This window comes from Eurytemora carolleeae, unplaced genomic scaffold (assembly GCF_000591075.1).
Source record: "Eurytemora carolleeae unplaced genomic scaffold, Eaff_2.0 scaffold1193, whole genome shotgun sequence".
In the NCBI taxonomy this organism is placed as follows: Eukaryota; Metazoa; Arthropoda; class Copepoda; order Calanoida; family Temoridae; genus Eurytemora; species Eurytemora carolleeae.
Genome location: NW_019397101.1, coordinates 1 through 20,284, shown reverse-complemented (window position 1 = coordinate 20,284; position 20,284 = coordinate 1). Strand labels below are relative to the sequence as shown.

Sequence of the window (20,284 nt, the reverse complement as noted above, 5' to 3'; positions counted from 1 at the left end):
CCCCTTTTCCCTTCCATCTTGCACCCTTTCCCTTCCCTCTTGCCCTTTTTCTCTTCCCTCTCCCCCTTCTTCCCTTCCCTCTCCCCATTTTTCTCTTCCCTCTTCCCCTTTTCCTTTCCTTCTTCCCCATTTCTCTTCCCAATTCCCACTTTTATCTTTCCTTTCCTTTTTCCCCTCCCCTTTTTCCTTTTCCCTTCCCTTTTTCCTTTTCCCCTTCTCTTCCCCCTTTTTCATTTTTCCCCCCCCCAAACTCAATGAGAGCACATATTTTTGCCGGGGGAAGGGGGAGGGGGGCAAACAGTAATAGATACACCTCTGGTCACATTGTGAGTAGGTTTGTTAACACTTTAAACGTACGGTAAATTTGAAATAAAGGCCATTTTATCAGGAAACTGTAATTAAAAAGGATTCAGTTTGATCCAGTTTCTTGGTAAGAAAATTTAATTCTACATTTTGTTTTGTAGATTTACAATGTCTAAACGAGGTGCGGATGAGGATCCCGGGGGGGTTGAGCCCCCGACAAAGAAGATTGTGTTTGAACCCCTGCAGCTCGGGTCCATCACCAACCTAGAGGAGTTGGACGTCAAAACCTTGCAGTTTCAGAATAGGTTCTAAACGTCTTTTTATACGCTCAAAATAAATTAAATGGTACTAACAAAACACAATAAAAAACGCGTAAATACTGATTGTATGAAAGTGAAAGCTCACAAACATTGGTTCTAAACATAACTTTGATATATTTGCTTGGCTGTATGCTTTGTTGGTTTGTTTGTTGCCAATGAACAATCTAGAAGGCTCCACAACTTAAATATTTTTGGTTTGTGAATTTATAATTGATATTGGACAAATGTTGAAAACGCTTCACATTGTAACCCTCTATGCTAAGATGGTAACACCTGATTTACAACGATACCATTAAAAACTTTCTGATCATGTATAAATTGGGTATCCATTTTTTGTATTAACTGTTTATTTTTAATTGCTGTTTTTGCGCATTAAAAGATTATTAAAGTTTAACTCTTTTCGGATCATGAAAACAATGGTTTATCTTCCACAACAAGGGTACCTTTATAAATAGGGCACTGCTATTTTTGCTTGGAGGGTCACTTAAAATAACGCCGACAGTCCCTTTAATTCATATTTGTTTAGGAAGCTCGGGCAGAGGTTAGCGTTAAAGAACAAGATGGAAGAGGAGCTCAGGGGCCGGATAGATCAGCTGGAGAAGAGACAAACTCAAGACGATGCCGTTATCAATGTTATTAACAGGTTAGTCAACAAACTTAAATTCAGAATTTGCCATATAAGTCAATTTTTTTTTTTTAATTTACAGTAGTGAAGGCAGTAAAAGTGATGTAGAATTTAGGGATATAATTTGATTTGTGAAATGATTTTCGAAGATTTTGGAATCATAACGGAAAAATGAACATCAATCATGAAAAGTTCACACCCTTTTACCAAATATTTATTTATATATTGAATATCGTGCATTCACCCTAATTTTGCAAGTGTTAACTTCTAAAACACAACATATAATATAATACGGTTGGGGGAGGGTGCAATTTTTAAAACTAAATACATAATTGTTAAATGATTCATATAAAAAACCTTCTCTGCCCATTTCTTGCTTACAAGAAGCAATGGAGAAACACTTTTTAAAATTAAAAAAAACTTTTAAAAATTAAAAAACTTTTTAATTGTTTTTGGTCCTAGAAAAAGCTGCGATTAAAATCATTTTTTTTAATCAAACTTTTATTTAACTGGCACAAAGAAAAGTAATTTCGTCATACTAACGTTATTAAAGGTTATTTGAATGCTGATCGCTATAAATATTGGTTGGTAGGTTGGTGTCTAGATACTGGAATCAGTTTAACGAGGATAATCAAATCCTATTGCAGAGGTTTTATACGAAGTGTTGGGATGAGATCGAGATTTGTAATTGAACGATTAATTAATTTATTTATTTATTTATTTCATTATTTATTGATTGATTGATTTATTAAGGTACTGGAATCAGTTGAACGAAGATATCCGTATTCTACTCCAGAGGTTTGATACTGAGTGCGGAGATGAGAATGAGAAGAGAGGAGAGAGTGAAGCTACAACATCCTTCCTCTCCCAGCTGGCAACCTGGCATAAAGAGGAACTAGACGAGAAACTAGCATCCAGGGTCCAGGTACAAACTCTTACAAGCAAAGGATAGATTTAATTTGGATCCGGATCCAGATCAAGATCCAGATTATAAGCATCTATTTAAGATAAACTATCTTTTTGACATAATAATCTAATTTTTAAATTATTTTTCTTTTTGGTTTTTTTGTTCATGCAACTTGAGTAACTATTCAGAAATGAGGAATTTTTCGATAATCTCTCTTTTTTCAGCAGTTCAGATCTAGTTTTAAGGGCAAAAGATTTCGATTGATATTTTACCCCTTGGATCCGGATCCTAAGCACCGGACTTACAAGTTTATTGTTTTAAGAGATAATTGACTTTTTATAGTTTAAAGGTATCTGCAAGCAACTTCTCTTTATACAAGGGTAAGGGGATATTGGATAATTATATGAAATACACCCATGAAATTTTACTCCCAACTTAATGTTGGAACCTTTTTAATCATTTAGTGTTGTCCATTTTCAACACAAAGCTCAATCTTTTAAAATATTTTTTGGGAACCCCGGTGTGATTTTCTGATACACTGTACAATGTATATTATCATTAAAAATAGTTTTTGAGTCTGGGAATTTTTTTTGATGGGGAAATAAATGATAAGTATAGTCCGAAAGTACCAAAAAGTATGAAAATCTTTCCTTCTGATGTCACATTTTTCAGTGCACAAATTATTTTTTTAATTCTTAAAATGATACACCCCTGAAATAGTATTTCTCTCTTCCAGGCTGAGAGCCCCAGTGTAGATGAAACAGTTCGTGAACTAAATACTAGGTTACAAGAGGAGAACAGGAACTTACATCAGGTAAATAAAAATTCAGATTTAATTGAAATAATAAAGCTTGAAATTTTTTAACAGTCTTAAAAGTTAAAAGTATTCGGAATAATTCGCGAAATTAACTGCTGAAACCGCGGTTTTCGGAGTTTTTGTCAGTCGGGCGGTATTTTAGACTAAGTTTTGATACAAAGTTCATTAATGAGGATTCAGTTTGTATTTTGTATTTTGAAATTGATGAACATTCCCTTCATTCATCAAAATAATTCTTAAATATTTCTCTTTTCATCGATTACTTTAATCATTCCCCACTAATCCCCTCGGGGCCCGAAGGGAGGGGAATGGGTTATGAAGATGAGGGGGAAAATTGAAAAACTAAGTTTTTTCATCTAACATACCTAACTTATGGGGGAAAACGGATTTTTAAAGATGGACTGGGGGAAAAATGATTTGAAGAAAACCTACACCCCTGAACTTTTTACTGACAATTTCATTGATCAAGGTGAACACGAAGCTTCACAACGAGATTCACTTCATCAGCTTGAAGAATGCCGAGATGACGGAGCTCTTGAACGCCGAGACAACCAAGGCCGCAGAGCTCATAAATAAACACGAGGACTCAGAATACGAACTTAGTAAGGTAAAGATCAAGACTAAAGATCAGTATGGATTCCAATCTACAATATTTTAGTTTTCTCGGGCCGCTTGAATTAAAGGCATTTAAAACACTGATTTCCTTAAATTGAGGCAAGCCTCTTTGGGTGCATCACCATTCTTCCCAGGTTGACCGACCTGTCGGTGGTGAAAGATGACCTGTTCAATCAGAGCATTGAGCAATATTTACATCACTAAATTTCAGTGATGGATAATAGCTAGATACGTTTAGACTTGTGAACATATTCCTGTGCCGATTGTCGAGTTTAGCATAGTAGAAACTTTTATTATTTTGTAATGTTTAAAAAGCATTTTTCGAAAAAGTCCAAACTGACTATCGCAAATGGCTATTTGTGGCCGCAAAACCGGTTATACAAGTGATTTTTTTATTTTTTCAAAATGTGTCGATATCACACTCAACTAAGCTTTCAATACGTTTTGCAGTAATTTGCAGTAAACTGACCGAAGATTTAGTAGCGTTTAGTGGAGAGTGATATGGGTATAAAAACCCGGCTTGCAAAGCCTAATTACTACGCAGCAAACGGTTTGTAAAAATATTCAAACATGAGATCTAGGAGCATTAAAGTGGAAACAATTAGGGAAATCAAAAAAATTCCCTAAATTTTCAGCTCTAATTTGGCCATTATTCATTATTTTGTACAATGGTTTTTCTGTTTAACATGGCTTGGAAAGACGGATCTTTTAAAGCCCCTATCGACAAATTAAAGAAAAAACACTTACTAGCGTTTTTATCACAAAAGGCCATTTTAGCGAAAAATGCCTCTTGTAAATATTTCTTAGAATTAAAAACACATTAACATTAGTATTTACTACTTGAAATGATTCCTCTCAATTTTGTGAAAAATCTTACACCCTTGACATATAATTTCATTTTTACAGTGTGGTGACTTTCAAGTAATTTTATTATTTATTTACATACAAATTACAGTTTAGATGAGAAATGACTTTGTAATAATCCAGGGGGGGTACACCCCCTCTAATTTTACTCAGGGGGGGGGGGTAATGGACTGCCCCCCCCCCGAAACAGCCTATGATAAGTTGCAAGTCAATCGAGTTAGAAGAGGATTTGCACGGTTGGGCAAGACAGTTTTATTTTATTATGGTCTTTTTTAATGTATCTCTGTAAACTGCAATATTTTTGAATACAATTTTAATATCGTTGAAACCTGAAGAATCAAAACCTCGGTGAATTTTAAAAATTTTAAAACAAATACGTGCGAATGTTCTTTATATGAAAAATTTTAATACTTAAAAAAAAAATTCGAGTGTTCCGAGCTTTATCCAAATTTATTTTAAAAAACCGTATCTGATCAGCTTCATATGTTATACGAGTTCCATTCAATAAAAGTAGTTGTTAACTTACTTCCTTGTTCTAGTTGAGAGCCCGGAATGATAAACTTGAAACAATGCTACTGGACAGTCAGGAGAAGCTGGCCGTATTTGTTGCTGCTAACCAGGGTAGGGAGCTCCGTACTACACAGGTACCATATCCATGCTGTTAAAAAGCTTGATTGAAACCGAAGGTAGTTTTCATTGTATTGACATAATCGCCTACCACCGTAGAAATAAATAAAAACCCGGCGAAAACTTTTTCGCACTTTATAACACCCATTAAAATGACATTTTTTTTACAAATCAGGTGTTTACTGGTACCGAGAAGAAGACGATAGAAGAATTGCAGAGGGAACTTGAGGACCAACGTGAGCTAGCGCAAAACAGGTTCATCAAATAAATAACAATAAGAGAAAGAGGTGGGCGGGGGGACTTTAATACAATTCATAACATTACCATTTAGTAATTAGTAATTAGTTCAAATTAGTAATTATATTAGTGAGAATTCAAACTTTGCTTTATAGCTTTATTTTTTCGCCCCCCCCCCCTTTATTTCATTCACGTACATCCAAATATAATTGTATAATATGGTTCAGAAGTCATTATCAGTGTAATGGAAGATTAATTGGATCGTCACATTTATGCTACCTTGATCTGAATCCATAAAGTGGAAATATATCAATCAAAATATCGAACACGATACGGTTTGCCCTCGTGGCATAGTTTTGAAATATTAGGTAATGAGATATCATTTATAACTTCTTTGTTCATCAACTGAAAACTGAAAATTTAAATAGCATATTGTATTTTTTTTTGTTTGCCAAACAGAAATATTGATTTTGTGGATCTGTATTCTGTATCCAGTAGCCGGTTTCGCATCTGAATTCCTAATGAAATGGATCCTACGCACTGCTGGTCATAATGTATATTGATGCCTTCTGAGCCCTGGACTTTGTTTACTTTTTTTATAAAAGTACTAGGCTTTTAGGATGTTTCGAGCCTACTTTCTATTTCAAATTTAAATTTTTGCTCAATCTTTGAGGGATAAAAGCCTAAATCTTTTTGCAGATAAAAAAAATTTTCGGGATTTTTAAAATTTTTCGAAAACAATAATCTTTTGGAGACATGTCAAATTTTTTGGTAATTCTGAGCATCCATAACAAATCAAAAGGGTCATATGACGTTTATGGATTACAAACAGACGGACAAGCAGAGTATGTATTGTATACTGTACTAGCTTAAGAACCCAACGCTGCCAAGGTTATTAAAAGTTATTCCGACCGTTTACCCGCAATTGAACGATTTTACGGGAAACTAAATTTTCGCTATTTCAACTTGGAATTTTAAAACCAAGCTAAAAACATTCCTGGATCTCCTGAGTTATCCAATCAAAATTTGAGGCAAATGGGTTCAAGGGTTCCTGAGTTATGATCGGACAAACAAGCAGTCCAACAGAGATTACAACTTTATATATATATGTTTAAATATAATGTTTTATCTAGAATGGGTGAATTAGAAGGTTTGAACACTAAGTATAAAGAGTGTATGCAGAATGTTGAGAAGCTAAGAATGGATTTAAGGTAAGGTTTTTCTTTTTTTCTAGGTTAGTTTTGATTAAAAAAGAAATAAGATTGTTATTTAATTGTAAAAAGGAAAAAAGCCTTAAAAATTAATTATTAAGGTTAACATTTTTTTTCTTGGTTTTTAATAAGTGTCAGTATTTCTAATTTGTGTGCATTTCAGTACGCTCCCTGAGTATGTAGTCGTAGAAACTACAGAGCACAAGTGCCTTCAGTCACAGTTCTCTGTCCTCTACAACGAGGCTATGCAGCTTAAGACACAGCTTGAAGAAAACAGGTTTTTTATTTACTATTAGCAATTTTGATTTTGTTTTGATATGGAGGTGGGTTATTTACATATTTAACTAGTTACAGACAGAACTCTCCCGGCAACTTTTGAAATTGAAACCTTGGTTGACTTTTTAGCTTGTTGGTTGAAAAAAAAAAGTTTTAAAGGCTGAATAATTGATTAATGGATTTGTTAATTAATTGATTGATTTTTGAGTGATTGTATCATTGATTAATTGATGTGGTCATTGATTAAATGATTATTTAGTTGATTTTTTTATTGGTTGAGTGCCAATTGAAATGATTTAGATCAATCCTGCAGCAGAGCAAGAACTCGCATATGCGTCAAATTGAACAAATGGAGTCTGAGGAACTACTGGCGCAGAAGAAACTGAGGACAGAGGTTATTCAGCTGGAGGATATGTTGGCACAGGTTAGTTTTAGCTTAGAAATAAAGTTAGACCCCCTCCCCCTTTCACCTTGTCCTAAATATGGGCTAAATCTGCTATGACCTGAAACCTACAGAATTGTGGATTTTGAGGTCAATGCTTGATCTCTCTTTTTCATGAATCTCAAGGTTAATTCAATCTTTAGTTAATATCCATAAAACTCGGGGGGAAAGTATAAAATTCAACCAATCAGAATCCGGGAAATTTTCAATTTTCATACCATTTAATGAGAGCACTCAGCTCATTGGTTAGAATCCTGTAGGGATGTAAAAAAGAGAGCGGGTTATTCTAAAATCAAAAGTTTCCACATCGGATATTCAATTCTGAAGTTTTCAGCTTTGTACATAGAAAAATTAATAACATTATTTTTCGGGAGTTAAATGAAATTTTAAAACATTTTAAAATCTATTCTGTTCCTTAACTACAAAAAGCCTCTATTCTAACCAACCCTGCCTCCTGTAGGTGCGGAAGGAGTATGAAATGTTGAGGATAGAGTTTGAGCAGAACCTGGCGGCCAACGAGCAAACCGGGCCCATTAACAAGGAGATGAGGAACCTTATCACAACCCTGCAGACACATAATACACAGCTCAAGGGAGAGGTTGCCAGGTAATGAAACTTTTTTAAAGGTAAAACTTGGTGATTTTGGCCCGTTCCCATGATTATTTGAAAATATTTTGCCCTGATCGGTTAAGCTACTCATTAGAAACCATAACATCTCTGTATTTTTGTTGAATTTCTTACGTTATAGTTTAGATTTTACAAATCTTTAAATAAAGTCGTAATCTCTTTTATCGAGTTGTTCCTATGTCCGATTATATCTCAGATTTTCTTGACCGATTTATCATTCAAACCAGTGAAATTTCTTAGCCTGTGTTAAGAAGTCAATATTGAGTTGAATTAAGTTTGGATTCCAGACAAAGTTGGGTACCCAAGTTAGCCAAACCTTCAATTAAAATTTTTAATACGTCAAACATTAAGACTTTGGCTTCAACTAGTCAGCTATCTAGCGACCCTGTTATATTACACTGTACAGTATACTGTATGATGAACTGTACATACACTGTACACCCATTGTTAACAGTACAGTAAACACTACACTGTACGTACAGTGTGTACGAACCATGTATTTTCTAGGTATAAGCGTAAGCAGAAGGAGAAAGACTCTGAGCTTGCTAAACTACGGAAGGAGTGTGACGAGTTAAGAGCTGCGGAGATCAGAGCTCTTAAAGCTAAGAAGGAGGAGATGAAAGAGAACGAGGATATTAAGGTTAATTTCAACTCATTTTATAATTTTCTTCATTGTTATCCATTTATCCGAAGTTATCACCAAGGTTAACAAAGCATATTAGAAGGAATACTATTTCAATAACTTAAGGTAGTCTGCTAATAAAAAAAATAAAATAATTTTTTATTTATTTATTTTATTTATAAGGCAGGGGGTGTAAATGAATTCTTAGACCTATATTTTTGCCCCCACCCCCCTTTCGAAGTTTTTTTTCTCTCCAAATGCACACAACTTGAAAGAGGTGTTCTCTATGTATTCTGTACAGGACAGTGTTAAGCAGGGGGGCAGAGCCCTTATTGCAAAGAACTTTTTTGGATTAAAGATTTATATTGAGCGTGTTGGTGTCCTGAAAATAACCTGTGATTTCTTTACATTTGATTTTTTTCAGTCTTAAATGTCCAGCTTTTAAGAGAGGAAAATATGACGTTGCTGTTGAGGGAATAATATTATATTCCCCCAAAAAGTTTTGCTCCTTGTTCCTCCTCTCTTCCCCCTTTTCCTTTTCTTTTCCCCCTTTCCCTTAAAAGAGAAAATGTGTCATATTTTTTCCCAAAAAGGGTTTGATTAGTTTCCTGTCTGAGCCAAAACTATCAGATGAAAAACAAATCCCTTCCTCCAGGGAGAAGGAAATGAAAAATATACAACCCTGCTGTAAGAGAGCCCCTCTTTTACGTTGAGCTCTTCAGATTACAGCGGATATGAAAGTTTAAAAGAAAAAAGTTTGGAATAAATTTGGTCGTATATTAATCTTAAGAGCCTAGGTTAGAAAAAAAATCATTTTCCTTATTTAAATATGCACTTCTACAATTTGTCCCAAAAACTGGTTTAAGTTGAAGCTTAAGTCAAACTCTAAACCTGCATTTGTCATGTATCTTTTGGAAGCTTTATTAGTAAATTGATGTGAGCTCTCTCAGTCTAACCAACTGCCATTCTGTCTAGTCGTCTAAACAAGCATGTTACCATGTATAATGTATATTGCATATTAATTGGAAATTCAAATGTAAGATATAGATTGGGCTGAAAATCCAGAAATTGGGAAAGAATTGAAATTCTGACTCTAAAGAAGGATGCTTCAAGGAATTCCTGTAAAATGTGATTTGATTTGATTTGATTTAATTTGATTTGATTTGATTTGATTTGATTTGATTTCTGAAACTTTTATTTCTAAAGCTATTTATTTACAGGAGGAGATTAAAAGAGAAGATGACATAAAGAAAGAGGACGATGAGGATGTTAAGCCAGGTCAGATTCATTCAAATGCTGAGAATTGAGGGGAATACATTATTAGAATCACGCAGAACTTTAAGTGGCCCTCTACAGGCAAACCGATATTTGAACGAGTTTGATATCTTTCCCCTATATCCGTAAATTAAACCTAATCTAAGGGGATGGTGGAGTTAAGGCATGTTTGATGTAAGGGGGGGTGGGCCTGCCTTCATTTTTGGTTCAAATCTTCCATTTTTTTGGCTGCACGCCTAATTAGTGTTCGAAATTCCTAAAATAAAATAAAATTGAATTTTAATGACCTCTAATGACCTCCACAAATAGAAAATATTTCAACTATGGCTTAATGCATATCAAACGAAATCTAGGAACCCCAGGAATACAGTTGCAGCAACAAATCCAGTGTTTGACGTTCTACTGACCTCTAATGACCTATAAGGACCTCCAAAAATGAAGATGTTTTAACTATGGCTTTATGCATATCAAACGAAAGCTAGGAATCCAGGGAATACAGTAGTAGCAACAAATACAGTGTAAATTGTAAACCAGGTTTCTGCAGTTTGTATATAATATCCATCCCCAATTTTCTCCTTTGCATTATAATACATGCATTATCATGACATATGTTTTATAAATTGTTCTGCATCATATTCAATATTCATAAATGATATTCTAGCTGTTATCTTTTTTCTAGCTTCTTTAATGATTGACGCTAAGGATTCTCTTATTTGTAACTGAACTATTTCTATAGAAGCGACCTGAACATTTATAGAGATTGCAATTGTTAATTACAAAATCCTTAATGAAATAAAAGAAAGAATAAAGGCGACAATTAGATTGATTTCGCAGTTTTCTTGTTCTCAGTGTGACTGTATGAATGTAGCTCTAACCTTGAGCTCCTGGTCTCTCTGAGCAAGTTTGCTCTCAAGTTCCCGTATCTTGTCTCCCTCAGATACATCCGCACTCGTCCCGATCCTGATACTGTCCCTCTTGTGAGGGGTCATTGACGTCCGAGAAGGGGTCTTCGGGCATTCCTAGTGCGATTATATCAATGCAACGACGACGACTTTTTATTTCAGTTTTGATTGTTTACAAGCTTTTTTTCGAATTACAAGTTTACAAGTTATCAAAGAGAAGCTTTTTTATTGACAGCTTCTCTTGACTTCAATGTTTAGGTGCAAACATGCTAACAGCTAGATACAAATCAAATTTGAAATAGAATGTCGTCTGCATTGTCTTGGTATAAGCGACAACGACTGTATAAGAAACTAAGAAGGGTTGAATTAAACAAAGTTTTGCGGGATTTCCAACTTTTGGTAAAAAAAACAAGAGCGAAAAAAAGTTTCAGCTGATATGACTAAGCTTATGTGTCATAAAAAGTTCGGTGGACTGACCATACATTAATACATTAACAAGCGATCAATATAAACATTTAACTATAATTAATGTAATAAAGAAATTGAATAAATGTAAAACTCAATATTGATCCGCGAATCCCATAAAATAAGACAGAATTAATCTGTACGGTCGTCTTTCTTGTTTTTAAACCAAAGATGACATGTTGGAATTTTTAAGGCAAATATATGATATTTTAAAGTACATTAAAGTACATTTTAAAGTAAATTAAATAAAGTACCAAAAGGATGTAGAGATGGGAGAATTATTGAAAATGTATACTTCAAACAATCCCATGTCGAAGTATCTACCTGATATTCCTTTTCTGCTTCTAGTTTCTTTAGAGTTAATTTTGTTTGGTCTAATTGCTTGTTGGACTTCTCCAGCTGGCCCTGCAGGGTAGACACCTGTACTTCCTTTGTCTTCACCTCCGACCTAAACAAAATATTCGCTTTCTTCCTTCTCTCATTTATCTTCCCTCTTCTTACAATTTACTAATATTTTCTTCTAGATTCTCTCTTCTTTAGAACCCTTTTTAATTCTCGGTTCTCTTCGTTCTTCTTTCCTTACTCATTTCTCTTCTCTTTTTGACCCTCGGTTTTACAAAGGAACTGAACACTTGCCACAAATTCTAACTTTCTCACACTTATATCTTTGCAATCTGATGTTGTTTTCCTTATATTTACCAAACTATCAAATACAACATATTAAGTAGTCAAAGTTTGAAATATCAAATGTTCATAACAAAAGGTTTAAAAGATTTGAGGATTAAAAAATTAGATTTTGTGGCAAGTGTTCCGGTCCTATCTTGTTACTTTCCTGTTTCTTATTATCTCCTTTTCTTTTTCATTATTCTCTTTTTGGTTTTCCCCTTTTTTCTTTTCTTTTTACCTTAATTTCCTCTTTTTCTTTATCTTTTCCATTCTTTTTTTCTTTATCTTTTCTACCTTTCCTTCCCTCGCCATATTTTTTTCCTTGTTTTCTTGTCTTCCCTTTCACAAATAGTTTTATGTCTCTTTCTCATTTCTTTAATTTTCTCTCTCCTTTTTTTAATCCTTATATTTTATTTCACCTTAGAATCTGATATTTTTCGTGTAGTTCTTGACATTGTTTCTGAACCTGGCAATAAATTCATGATTTAAGATTATTTATTTTAATCCAATAAAAGTTTAAATATGAGAAATGTGAATTCTGTTATTAAAGAATACGATCAATTCCAAAAACGAAATAAAACCTTGTTCAATGTCCGGTACAATTTATTAGTTTTTTTCTAAACTTTTTGAAAATTTCATTCAATAATTTTGGGTTTAATGTTTCTCCAGGTACCTGTGTTAGCTCTAGTTGAATATTTCCGTTCTCCTTCAAATCTTCATCCTTCTAAAATTATATTTATTAAACTAGGGCTCCATTTATATATCTATATAACTGTAATCTCTTTTTGTTTGTTTATTTGGTTGGATGTCCGATCATAACTCAGTTCAATTTGACCGATTAGATCGGAGAACTCAGGAGACCCACGGGAATGTTCTTAGCTTGGTTTTGAGTTTCTTAGTTTAGTGGGCCCATTTGTTTCAGGAAAAATAACTAAACTCGTAATTTGCGAGCAAGCGCGGGTAAATGGCGGGAATAACTATGAGTTCCCTCGGCAACGCCATCGGTTCTCAAGCTATAATATCTGTATAAAGTAGCAATCTCTGTTAGAATGAACGTATGTCCGATCATAACTCATAAACCCCTTGACCGATATGCCTCAAATTTTGTGGATCGCGCTCGAACTACGTAAAAAACTTAATCAAATCTCCAAGCAAATCTGGTTTCCAACAATATTACGTAACTAACAACGTAAGATGAAGAAAGGTAGATATCAGGGTGGAACCCCGTAAATAATAAATTAATGATAACTATTGGTTTAAACACCTGGGAATAATTCTTTTAGTTTAGATTAATCAAATGCAGGCATCAATTGAATAGTTGCGGAAGGGGGGCCGAAAGTAATAAAATTACGCTAAAATCCATTTGTCTAGGGGCTCTTTAGATTAAATGTTATTTGCAAGGTCTGCAAAGTTATAGCAAATATTTAAAATATGAAAAGATATATTTGCGTTAAGTCACCCTATCCTGCATGAAGATGTTGGTTTTAAAATACAAAATATCTAAAATTTGCAAATTCATTTAGCTCGTGTGAAGCTTATGTAAATAAACCTAAAATGTTGGTAAACAATTTTCTTCACATGCCTAGTATTTCATATACTTGTTTACCATGCAGAGTAAGAACTAAATCAGGATCTTCAGGATGCAACGCAGTTCAAAAGCGACATAAAAAGCTGCGATATTACTTTTAAAATCGTAGTAAAATAGGAATACACTAGAAATTACTTCAAAAATAACATGTTTTAAGTATAAATCATGAAAAGATTATATTGAGAATTATTTTTAAATATCCTAGATTAAGTAAATTACTTAGATCTCCCTTGAGATTTATTAGATATCAGAGCAATTGGCTTTATTTGTGGAGAATTTGTTTAAAGCACATTACAGGGTTACTTAATAAAATGTGAGAAATAATCAAAGAAATAAATGTTTGCTTTGTGTTTTGTATATTGTATATTGTATATAAAATTCTTTGAATATATATAAATATATATAGAATGATACATGTTTTAAATGGCAGAATTAAACTAAATGATGTGTTTAAGTACAGTGTTTACCAATGTTTCTAGTATCTACGCAGAGTCTACACTAAACCATGTCCGGGACAAAACTAACATTGAACTCTGTGACGAACTGTATTATAAATATTTCTAGATATCTATCATATACCAACTACAGGATCACTCAATACTAACATACCTTGATATATCTACAGGGTGTATCAATATAGATGTACCCAGCGCGCTCATCAACCTACGTTTTCTGATATTGATAACATAGATATTTTTTTTATTTGAAGTATAACTTTTTTTGCAAGAATAAAACCCCTGAATGGTATTCGTTCCTGATGATTTTTTGTCTATTGTAGCAAGTAAAGGTTTTGATATATCTACTATTTGTTTTAAGATCCGATATTACAAGATTTAAATCTTTTATATAATTTCTTCATAAATCCAATTTGAAATCTGTCTGTCAATCTAATCAGGAGGTCTGGACACTGGAGAATTTTAAACTTGGAATACAAAACAATACTATAATATTGGGGGCATTGGTTACATGTAGGTTGTTATTAACATAGCCAGGATTTATTTAACGCAAAAGGGTCACATTTGTTCTTGACTCTTCTTCTCTTGAAATTTTAGAGGCTTATGTCAACTCTAGAAGTTTGTTGATTTTTGTGTTGCTATGATTTTAGGTTTATTATTTCTTTTTTGTCTTTTAGAATGAAAAGTATGAATAATGTACCAACCTTTCTTTTAAGTTTATCTAGTGCCTGTTGTAACCCATCTATCTGAATCTGCTTCTGAGTTCCATTGTTAACACTCTTCTGTAGATTCTTCTCCAGTTCATCAACCTATACAGTAAACAATCAGGGGTTACTGCAGATATCATTGCTGGAAACATGAAAACAAGAAACGTAGATGCTAGATATGTAATTACAAATAACATTTAATTAACGCCACAGAACTATCATTTCTTGTTTTTATATAAACACTCCTCTTCCCCTTGACCTACATCTATGTTTTTTCATCAAATTATTAGTGAATATAAAGTTTTCAAAAGTTTAGTTTAGATAACTTCCATGTTGATGAATATTATATAATAGTTTTCTAAGCCTATTTATAATCAATGGATACATAACTGGTGTCCAAGGTTTCTGATCGCAGCTTCTAAGAGATATAAGTAATTTACTGAAACATAAAAATTTCTGTGTTGAAAGATAATAAAATAAAGGTAATGTAATTTTGTATGAAGATGAATGAATAACCCTGAAATAAAAAGGCGCGTAGAAAATGACACCTGTATATAAATTTGGCTTGTCTGTCTGTTTGTTTGTCTGTTTGTTTGTTTGTTATATCCAATAAACGTCAAAACGGCTGAACCGATCGGGCCCAAATTTTTTGTGGGACATCTAGGGACCCCAGGGAAGGTTTATGAATGATCAAAATTTTAAAAATTTATGTTTTAAAGTTTTTTATTTTTGAAACATTTTGAAAATGCGCAAAAAATTTTATGAAATCCGCAAACTTTTTTTGTTTTTGTTTTATACTGTACAAAGAGAAAATGTTCAGAGATAAAGCCACAATTAAAAGTTGAAATAGAAGATGGGCGCGAAGCGCCCTAAAAGCCTAAAATTTCTAGTTATAAAAATGTCTTTGATTGTATTCATTAATATGGGATTATTGGAATATGATGTTAAAACGTTAAATTATGGAAACTAATAAATGAACAAATTCGGAAATATGTCAAGTTTCACATTCTTTAAGATCAAGATTAATCATACTGAGGAGTACAATTGAAGACAATAGATTGATTTGGATCAGTCTCAGTACAGNTTTATTGCATTGTTTATTCTATTTAAATTATCTAAATTCCCCTGGGCATATCAAGAATAATAAAATGAAATTCTAATGCAAAACCTGCATTGAAGTTCCTAGCTAAGGAAAAAGACTATATTTTGAATATGATGTTATGTAGTTTTTAGTTTATCTAGGGCTCTTCAAACAAGTAAATTTTAGACCTGTCGGGCTGTAGCTCAATCTGAGTCAATTAATAAAAGAATTATGGACTAGTTTTCATCTTTTTCAAAAACACAGATCAGCTGTTGGACAATTGATCTATAATCTCTCTAATTATCTGACGGCCCGAGCATCGTGACTATTGGAATAAAGAAACAAGCACTCAACTCAAATGTGTAAAGGAACTTAACACTTGCCAAAATTTCCTAAACTCTATATCTTTGCAACCAAATAATGGTTTATGATTTTTCAAAATTCACAGTTTAAGATATCAAAGCTGTTAACAACGTCAGGTTTCAGAGACTTAGGCTTCATAAGGTAAGTTAATATTTTTTGCTTTAAATCATGCAACAAGAAAAATCCCTACTGTGTTAAACATAATAAAAACTATGGCCATTTTAGTATAATAGTTCTTGCTTCGCAAAATTGCTTGCTCAAACCTAGAAAATGAATACCCTGCAGGTTTTCATTATTCTGTCACATATATCCATGGACTGCTAATGAAAAGTTGCACACTTGGATTAGGTCAACTTTATAGAAAATATATATACCCTGCAGGTTTTCATTATTTTGTCATATATATCCATGAACTGCTAATGAAAAGTTGTACACATGGATTGGGTCAACTTTGAAGTGTGGCAATGTCTTAGTCTTTGAATTTACCTCACTGACACAATTATACTTTTATGTCGCTCTTTACATGTAAATACACCTCAGCTAATCTAAGGTGAACACTCAGTCTATAGGGTAAAACTAATAGAAATAACTATACCTTCTGAAGTTGTATACTGGAGAGGCCATCCTTCCAACCTAACCCTGTCATCCAGGACATCTTGGAGATAGATCACTACACGCATCAATCATATATTTTGTTAAAGGGATCCATAACACTATGGAATGATGAGACGGTAGTTCTAAAAGTACACTGCCCAATTACCGTGTTTTTTTTGTTCTTAAACTATTTCAAACTAACTTTCTTCGTCTTCCTCGTCTACAGTTTTTTGTGTCCTATTACTGATTGAAATAATGGTATAAATTAATAAGTACCCTCCTACAATAATGATTTTAAAAATCTATTTTCCCCCCTAAAAATCAAATATTTTTCCTAATTCAGCAAATAAAAACATTACCAGCTTCTGGCGAAAAAATGATTTCCCATGAAAATAAACCTCCTAGATTAAGATCGAGTACATAGAAAATTATTTATTTTATATTATTCTTCATATATTTAATATAAGACCCAAAAACATTTTTCTCAATTTCCAAATACTAAAAATTCTGGAAAAACAAATACAAAATAATAATTTGTTGATATCCAAAAGAATAGACATACACAATTTTTTTTTGGCGCGATCCCATTAGCTGAGATGGGAAATGACGGAAAATAAAATATGATCATAATCGATTCCGATTGTTTACTATAATTAACCCTAACCCCCTGGATTTTTACATTTTTAATTTAAAAAAGAAGAAAGGAAACCCATAGGCCGATTGTTTAATTAATTTCTGAAAGATTAAAAGTTATTTTCCTTTTAAAATATTTGTGATTTCCTCTTGTCAACTAGGTAAAATTTTTTATCTCAACTGAAAACATTATATCATCAATTATCTGAAATAAATCATATTAAATTAAGATTAGTTTCACAAACTTAACTGTTCACTGTTCAGTATTCATGCAGCATGGGTCAAATTTCTTCATTTTCAAAACCATTTAAACAATTTTTCGTCCTAGAATTTAAATATATTGTTAAAATATGTAACTTATGTTTATCTTGTATTATTTCAGGGTTAGGTTATGTTAAGACATTTTGTGGGCAAAGTGCTGCGGTTGATGCACGGAAGCCGAGCGACGCGCTTTAGTTCCAAAATCTTTTGCTAGGAAAATATCAGCTTGTATCCTAATTTTGCCCACCCCCTTTCAAACGATTGACTAGGTAATATGTAACACGACTATAGTTTGATGTGTAGCCGAAGTGCGGGGCTCGGCCACCTAGTCCAAAATTGTATTAACCAAACATAACCCTGAACAATGTTATAATGCAAGGAACGTTAGTTGCAGTTGGGTATACTCTGCGTACATATTAAAACCAGTTTTCTCTGGGCGGAATTTGTTAACAAGAATAGATGCATCAGTGTTCGTTTAGTATTCGAGGAGGATAAAAGCATTGAATTATGAAAACTTTGCGTATATTCATAGAGAACTGTTTTAGGCCCCCCCCCCCCCTCCTATCAATTTTGTTACATGGATCTTATATGAATTAGACATGGATATAATTAACCATGTGGCCGCAGCGCTCGGCCCCCTAGCCTGTCATAGCCGCAGCGTTCGGCCCAGAAAGTGTCTTTAATAACCTGACCCGTGGCCACAGCGCTCGGCCCCCTAGCCTATCCTAGCCGCAGCGCTCGGCCCAGAAAGTGTCTTAACCTAACCAAACTCTAGATAATAATAAATTAATAATAATTTACTAATTTCGTCATGTACAAAATTGATAGGAGGGGGGGGGGGGGGGGTCCAACAATCGTTCACTAGGACAGACCCAAATTTCGATAATTCACATAATAGTTTCCTATGATAGAATATTTCTTTGATTTTTATGCAAAAGATGGATCTTGTGTTTACATTACCGCCCCCCGCCTCCTATCAATTTTGTACATTTGTGTAATTGATCATGAATTCGTTCTCTGGAGAGACCCAAAAAATCTAATAATAAAATTGAAAGTAATTTTTATTCGAGGTCATGCACAAAATAGAAGATGGACCCCAATTTTAACTGATCATCTCAAAAACGTCCTTATTGTTGGAAAACAGATCTTTCGTTTAAATTAAAGCATCCAGAGAATCTGCAAAGCCAACTTACTAAAAATTATCAAGCATGAATACAGTCACAGAAGAGATGTGTAATAATCAGTAAATTTCCTAGCAATTAACATTCATTAGTGTTATAACAACTGGATTAATCACATGAAAAGTGAATAATATTCCCATAAGCGAGTGGAAAATACCGAACACCGATGTACACTGTTTAATGTTGTTTAAATTTTATTTGAAATGGCGCGCTCATCTCCTTCATCTCCTATTGGCAGAATAATTTGAAGTCTCGTCTGTGATTGGTTGGATTGCATATTCTATTTACCTGCCTTTATAGTAAGGAGAGCGGAGCGGATTACGTCATTACTCATTTTACAGTAATCCCCAAAATGGAATGGTGCTATGTAAACGCCTCAACACGGAAACGTCTCAACGCGGAAATGCCTCAAAAACCGGTTTTGAGGAATTTCCGTTTTATTTTGGGAAATCCTTCAAAACTGGAAAAAGTTGAGGGATTTCCGAATATTTTTGAGGCGTTTCCTAATATTTAAAGTTGAGACGGTTTCCTCTTTTTTTTTTGAGGCGTAATTCCGTTTATTAAAAAAGTTTTTAAACTTGAGGCGAATTTCCACTTTTTTTGAGGCGTTTCCGTTTTTTGATAAAACTTTTGAAACTTTTTTTTTGTTGAGACGTTTTCTGTTCTTTTTGAGGGCCGGGCGCGTTTCCGTTTTTTTAAGAGGCGTTTCCGTTTTTTGAAAAAAATTTCTAAAACTTTATTTTTTTGAGGCGATTCTTCTTTTTTTAAGGCGTTTCCGTTTCTTGAAAAAACTTTTAAAACTTTATTTTGTTGATACGTTTCCTCTTTTTTCCGTTTTTGAAAAAAGTTTTTAAACTTTATTTAGTTGAGGCGTATCCGTTTTTTTTGAACTTTTAAAACTTTATTTAGTTGAGGCATTTCCTCTTTTTCCGTTTTTAAAAAATCTTTAAAAATCTTTCGACCCGGCCTTTCCAAAATAATTAATCTCCTCCCAGAAATTAAACACCGAGGTTTCAAAGAAATAGGGATTAGAAAAAATGTGAAAAACAATTTTTAGAGGTTTAAGGGTTTTAATTGTTGAATTTTTGGGTAAAAACTAAAAATAATTAAAAATGATGAAAATTTGCCTGTTAATGCATCCAATCTTTTTGGTAATTTCCTAGAAAACGATTTTGTAAAAAATAAAATGGTCATGTACAAAATTGATAGGATGGGGGGGGGAGGGTGGGGTCCAAAAAATTGTGAACTAGGCCGGACCCATCTTTTCTTTTTTGATTATCACTAATTTTATTCAATGCAATAAGACGACGTTGATCTATTTAAGTTTTGCAGATTTCTAACAAAGTTATTTAAAAATGTCTGTCTGATTGGTAATGTTACAACGTCTATACGCAACATCCTCTATACTGACCTTTGTACAACAGTATTAACCGTTTTTGTTTCATGATTTGCAGATATAAATAATTTTTAGTTATCTATATATTAAGTCAAATAGCTTTGTCAAATAAACATTTTAGTCGTTTTATCTAATTACAATTTTTTTAATAATATAGACTACTCAGGATCGTCGTGATCTTTTTAAATAATTGCCCCAAGTATTCACTATGTGTGTAGGATACA

General features: G+C 33.3%; 2 protein-coding genes across 2 annotated transcripts; one reads left to right on the top strand and one right to left on the bottom strand.

Moving 5' to 3' along the window:
- The first annotated feature begins 148 nt into the window (after positions 1-148).
- LOC111711851 (E3 ubiquitin-protein ligase Bre1) lies at positions 149-9,800 on the top strand. Its single transcript, XM_023486313.1, has 13 exons — positions 149-608; positions 1,150-1,266; positions 2,002-2,173; positions 2,892-2,969; positions 3,442-3,579; positions 4,991-5,095; positions 5,254-5,333; positions 6,449-6,526; positions 6,690-6,803; positions 7,103-7,226; positions 7,705-7,850; positions 8,379-8,511; positions 9,714-9,800. The coding sequence occupies exons 1-13, from the start codon at positions 472-474 to the stop codon at positions 9,798-9,800; spliced, it is 1,509 nt and encodes a 502-aa protein (XP_023342081.1). The 5' UTR covers positions 149-471.
- An 813-nt stretch (positions 9,801-10,613) lies between these two features.
- On the bottom strand, positions 10,614-17,429 carry LOC111711858 (centromere protein F). The gene is made up of 7 exons (XM_023486321.1): positions 17,370-17,429; positions 16,591-16,665; positions 14,549-14,653; positions 12,475-12,525; positions 12,221-12,267; positions 11,460-11,583; positions 10,614-10,787 (listed from the first exon to the last, which is right to left on the bottom strand). Exons 2-7 carry the CDS (start codon positions 16,648-16,650, stop codon positions 10,614-10,616), a joined length of 561 nt encoding a protein of 186 aa, XP_023342089.1. The 5' UTR covers positions 16,651-16,665; positions 17,370-17,429.
- Between the last annotated feature and the right edge of the window lie 2,855 nt (positions 17,430-20,284).